The sequence below is a fragment of the Rhamphochromis sp. 'chilingali' genome, assembly GCF_963969265.1.
Source record: "Rhamphochromis sp. 'chilingali' genome assembly, chromosome: 5".
NCBI lineage: Eukaryota > Metazoa > Chordata > Actinopteri > Cichliformes > Cichlidae > Rhamphochromis > Rhamphochromis sp. 'chilingali'.
The window spans coordinates 22460874-22466337 of NC_137932.1; the positions used below are offsets into that span (position 1 = coordinate 22460874).

Genomic DNA, 5464 nt, shown 5'->3' on the forward strand with positions numbered 1-5464 from the left:
TACATTCAACAACAGCACCATGGTGGTCAAAAATAATAATATGATTCTGTCCCCAGGTATAATGTTCATTTTAATGCACTAGCTACAGGAAGCGGACGAAAGCACCTGAGATTTTTAATCTGGAAAAACTCAGATAGCTATATTATTGATAGACTCTGGCATTCACTTCCTCCTCATCAGAATGCCAGGAGAATGCTTGGCATAATTTTAAACAATTTAAATGAAATAAGATGTTCTCTCACCTATAACGAAGGCTTCTTTGAAGGTTGTCCCAGTGACATTATACCAAGGTGGTCTGCCAGCAGTGTAGATCGTCCTTTTACTAGTCCTCAGCAGAGGAGGCTCTGTCTTGGACTGGCTTGTAGTCCGTTTTCGTGGCGATAGCGAAGGGGTCAAAGGACAGCGGGGGACATGGTTTGAGAGGCCATCCAAGGAATCGTCACCACTTCCACTGGGGTAAAAGAAAGGAAGGTAAGCGAGCAACATTTAACCCTTTTAACAGGTTTTTAATTAACAGGTGACATTAATGGGAAACTAGGATTCACATGTAAATAAGTATATATCACGCAATGTGTCCCTTGAAGGCTACACTGGACCGGTCCCCAGGCTGTGATGGGGCAGGACTTATAAAGAGACATGACAACCATTCATATTCACACCTACATCCAATTTAGAGTCACTAATGAATCTAAATATGATCTGATATGGGTGAGATTTACGCCATGGAAAAAACTGGACAGGGGTGGGTCTGTCACATCATATCACAGCAGCAATGCAGTTATGCAGCTTCAAATAACACCAACAGAAGACACATGTTTGGGCACCGCAGGGCATCATATTTTGAACACTCCTCTACATTTCAGGTGTGCGGCTTGACTTTCACCAAAAAACAGATTGTTTGCGTATTTTTAGGCAAGCAAAGAAACACTTGTGGGATGTTTCCAAAGTGCCGTGAGATCATTTAAAGTAATTTTTAGACTCATACTAAGGCTAAGTCCTCATGTTTGCCTGCTTTTTGAACAGTTTGTGTTTGCAGTATGCCATCAGAGATGCCTTGTTCGCTCATAGTGGACCCCCGCTGCTGCTCCAATACAGGCATTTTCATTTTTACAACATATCTGCAGGTTTATGACCACCATTGTGTCAAAAGTAGCCTTTTTCTAACCAAAAGAAGCTCAAAGATGTGAAGCTATAAATGGGTATAAAAAGGGAAAACATTTAGCTAAATATATTCAAAATATTAACTCTTGGGAACCTGCAGATACACTGTTGTCCTGCAGAGAGAGAAGAGGGTCTCTGCTCACTCCGGAGACCCTCTATGAACTCTCCTCTTCACAGGGAAGCATCTACTGTCGGTGTGGTTGAGGGGGAGGAAGGGGGAACTTGCCGGCCCTCCCCAGGAAATCACACCGCTGCCCTGGACACAGCATGACACTGGGTGGGGAGCCACCATTCACATGAGTAAGGCTGTCATCATTTGGCTGGACTTTATGGTTTACAAGTCACTACAGTTTGAACATGCAGTCAGTTTCTCAGATCGTATTTAGAACACTAAGAAAGCAAGTGTGAAAGCTTCACCACAAGGTTTCACTTCACTAACCAGTGGATGACCACTTACTGGCTATGTCCGTTTTTTATTTATAGTCTAATGCTGTAGCTCAATGGCAGAGAAGGTAGGCCATTAAATATTAACTTGTAAGCCTAAAGAAATAGGCAATAGGTTGCTTTTTGCAGAAGCAAAATATTATGCAAATGTAACACTTTTTAGGCTGATTTATGATTTTATGGATTTCCTTTTGGGGTTTTTTCCCGCTTCTGTGCTTCATGCACATCTTTGTCCCTGTAAAGATAGACACCTAACGTAGATAACTCGCTGACCTAATGTAAATACAAACTAAATGCAACTTTGTATTTTATTTACAATCAGTGCAGCCAAGTTAAAAGAACACCTTCACAGTAACCATCAATTTTTTGAGTGGTTGATATGCATCAAAGTATGCAAGGATCCAAGGTTTTTCATTGGTGCAGTGACATTTCAATGATTCAAAAACTCATGCATTTGTGCATAGATTTAACACCCAGCTGCACTACAGCTACACAGCCAGGTCACCAAGCTGCCAGACAGACACCTGATCCCCAGCACATCCTCAGTGCTACGTGTTATGAATAAGGGGGCGTTAGCAACAAAGCAACACTAGCTTCCGTTGTGATACCATATGGTCAGTGAACATCTAGAAACTGGTGGTAATTAACAAAAACCGACCCTGGTTAACAGTAGCCATTCCTAAAAATAAACATTTGAAATACACAATTTGAAAGTGAATATTTTTTTTGAGATGTGATGGTTAATACGGCCGAATTTAATAGGCCGCACTGAAAAGCTGCCGAATACTTTTAAATGATGAATAAACGCTTTGTAAGTTGAAAACGTTCATAAAATCGTCATTTGTCGCATTAGTCTTGCATACAGAATGAGAGGATCTGTACAGATGCTTATGGAAAGAGACGAGGGAAGAAAGTGTTGATGTAACCACAGATAAAACCTCCATAGAATATTTTACGACCGGGCCCAGGTCTCTCTGTCCTCACTTAGGTGTTTTTTCGCTAATTCTCCCATGTTCTTTATTAAGCTTTTGTTCTCTGCACCCACGACAAAACACAATGCGTGGGTTACACCGAGTGTGGCAGCTAGCTGGACTAGCTAGCTGCCAAGAGCAGTTTCCACCGCGGGGCTCGACAACACCCCCGCGTGCCACAACAGCCATATTTTATTCCTTCCTTTTTTACCTGTCTGACCTCGACATGGATCTATCCCCTTCCGTCCCTCCATCTGTCTGCGGCTCATCCGGTTTGCTGTCGCTGCTGGTTGCTGCCATGTCTGCTCAGTCAGCTCAGCGCAGCGCGGCGCGGCGCGGAAACCAAACACTGGGAGCGTCGTGACGTCAGCGGGCGTAAACTAAGATTGTGTTCAAGGTAATAGAAAAAAAACCGAAACTTTTTTCCAAAATTATTTCGAGGATAGTATAAAAGAAATACTATCTCCTGGTTTAAATTTAACAACAACAAAAAACACTAATAATGTATTTAAAGACTTCTATTTATTTTAGCTACTTCTATTAAGGGTTGCCACAGTGGATCATCTCCATCGCACCCTATTCTTAGCATCCTCCTCTCATGCCAACTCGCACCCGTTAATCTCCTCTGAGGTTTTCTGTCCGGTGTATTCATTATACATCCACTGCACATGCCCAAACCATCTGACCCTTTCCTTAACCTTGTCTCCAAACTGCTCATCCTGAACTGTCCCTCTTTCTAATCTTGTCCATTGTGGTTGCCCCCAATGAAAATGTTAGTACCTTCAATCTGCTCTCTCTCTTTTTGTCAGGATCCCCATCTCCAAGCCATACATCATAGTAGGTTTCACTGCCATCTTGTAAACGTTCCCTTTCTCTCTTGCTACTATCATTCTGTCACAAATAGCCCCTGACACTTGTTTCCACCTGTCCTACCCTACCTGCACTTTCTTCTTAACCTCTCTTGTGCACTGTCCATTTCTTTACATGGTTGACCCCAGGTGCTTAAATTCATCTACCTCCCCTACTCCTGCTTCTTGAAGCTTTGCTGTTATAGCTGTCTCCATGTCATTTGGAGATGCATTCTATCTTTGTTCTACTCACTTTTCATTCCTCTTCTCTCCAGACCATACCTCTGCCTGCCTGGTCCCTGATCTCACTACAGATCACAATGTTGTCTGCAAACAGTCCACAAAGACTCCTGCCTGACCTCAACTGCCACTTATCGCACACCTCTATACTGTCTTGCTGTCTTCATAGTTTCATAAACTTTTTCCTCTGTAGTTACAACAGCTCCGCACATCATTCCTGTTCTTAATATAATTAATTTTAAAATAACTTTTAAAATAATTTTTTGGTTACCTTGTTCTTTTGTCTTAGTTCTAATGGTCAATTTTGTGATTAATTTAATTCGCTGGTTTGCCACTATGACAAAATAATGAATTGATTTGTGCTATTATTACAGTAAATTAAACATTAACTATTTTGTTTAGCTAACAGATTCTATCGTTAATGCTTACATAGTAAATAATCTTTTACGTGGTAAAAATACAGGTTTAGAACAAGAAATAATTGCTTATACAAAGATTTAAATAAATTGTTAAGTTCAAATAAAGTCTTGTCATTGTTTTGCCAAGGACTGTCATTGTAAACTGGCAGTTTAAGGCACGCTTGGAAGTCTTTGTTTTACGCTTGGAAAAAGATGCACACATGCCACTGACTGATTACAGGTAGTTTAAATTTACTTTAAAAGCATTTTGGGTGAATTTCTGTGTTTAAAACAGTTTGAAATCGTCCACATATTCCACATATTACATTAGAGTAATACTAGTTTGCACCACAAGATGCTGTGGTGAGTCAGAGTAATCTAAAATAGGCCATGAATAACTTAAAATTATTTTCAATTGGATTCAGATATGTGGAAAAGTTCTTGGGAAAACAAGGGTAAGGCTAGATATAAATATTCTAATAATTAGTGAAAGTTAAAATATGAAAAAGAAAATCCCACTTGCACTGCCAAATAGTAGTAAAAATTAGTTTTTGTTCCAGGTGGTGATTACAAAAAGACAGGTTTCTGCAAATCCAGAAAATTTACGTTTGTCCCATTGGAGCCTGAACGCAGCACTGGAGCGCTGTAGTGCTGAATTTGAGACGAATTACAAGAAAAGTCTCACAACTTAAAATAATTAGCGTATCATGCTGTGTAATGAATAAAACGCATTTCAAAAATAGAGGATTTTGCATGCTCATTAATTCAAATTCTTCTTTAGTTAGAGCCGCATTAACCTGCAGGTACAGAGAAGTATTATTTTAGAATTTTAGAAGCAAACAAATATTTTGCGAAAATGTTAATATGAAATCCTCCTGAGAACAGAGGGGGAAAGGATCTTTCAGTTTAACTTTTTAGGATTTGCGAGTTCACTACAGAGGACATGAATGAAAAGACTGGCGCCAAGACTAACTGAGATTTTATGTACAGGATATTAGTATATATGACTGTGTCCTTGTATTACTTTAGTCGTATGTTTTACTTATTTGTTTATCTATTTATTTATTTGTTCATCCATAGCTACATAATGATAATTTAGGTATAAGAGCTATTTTATTAATTGTTACCCATCTGTTTAGAGTTACGCCTAAAATGTCCTGTTTCCCTTTGTCTAACAACAAACACAGAAATTGCACAGAAATGTCCTTTGGCTTTCATATGTATAAATAAAGCTGTAATGAATGTAAAATGTGACGGTGGATCTGAAATATATATATATATACATATATTTGCGTGGGGTTTTTTTTAAGCTGACGTTTTCTGCTAATTGACTTTCTTTCACGCTCGTCCCATTAGCATTCACCAATGATGTGCACCGGGTGATCAGTCAGGCTCTGCGCTG

At 39.6% G+C, this 5464-nt stretch overlaps 1 protein-coding gene across 2 annotated transcripts in view; it reads right to left on the reverse strand.

Moving 5' to 3' along the window:
- Positions 1-2929, reverse strand: part of LOC308396489 (uridine-cytidine kinase-like 1) — a 31062-nt gene extending 28133 nt beyond the window's left edge. The window contains exons 1-2 of one of the 2 annotated variants that reach the window (XM_080881833.1): positions 2788-2929; positions 243-451 (exon numbers count right to left, since the gene is read on the reverse strand). In XM_080881833.1, the coding sequence (XP_080737959.1) occupies positions 243-451; positions 2788-2876 (298 nt within the window). In that variant the 5' untranslated portion in view covers positions 2877-2929. The remainder of the gene's footprint in view (positions 1-242; positions 452-2787) is intronic. The other variant, XM_080881834.1, reaches the window with a different exon arrangement.
- Between the last annotated feature and the right edge of the window lie 2535 nt (positions 2930-5464).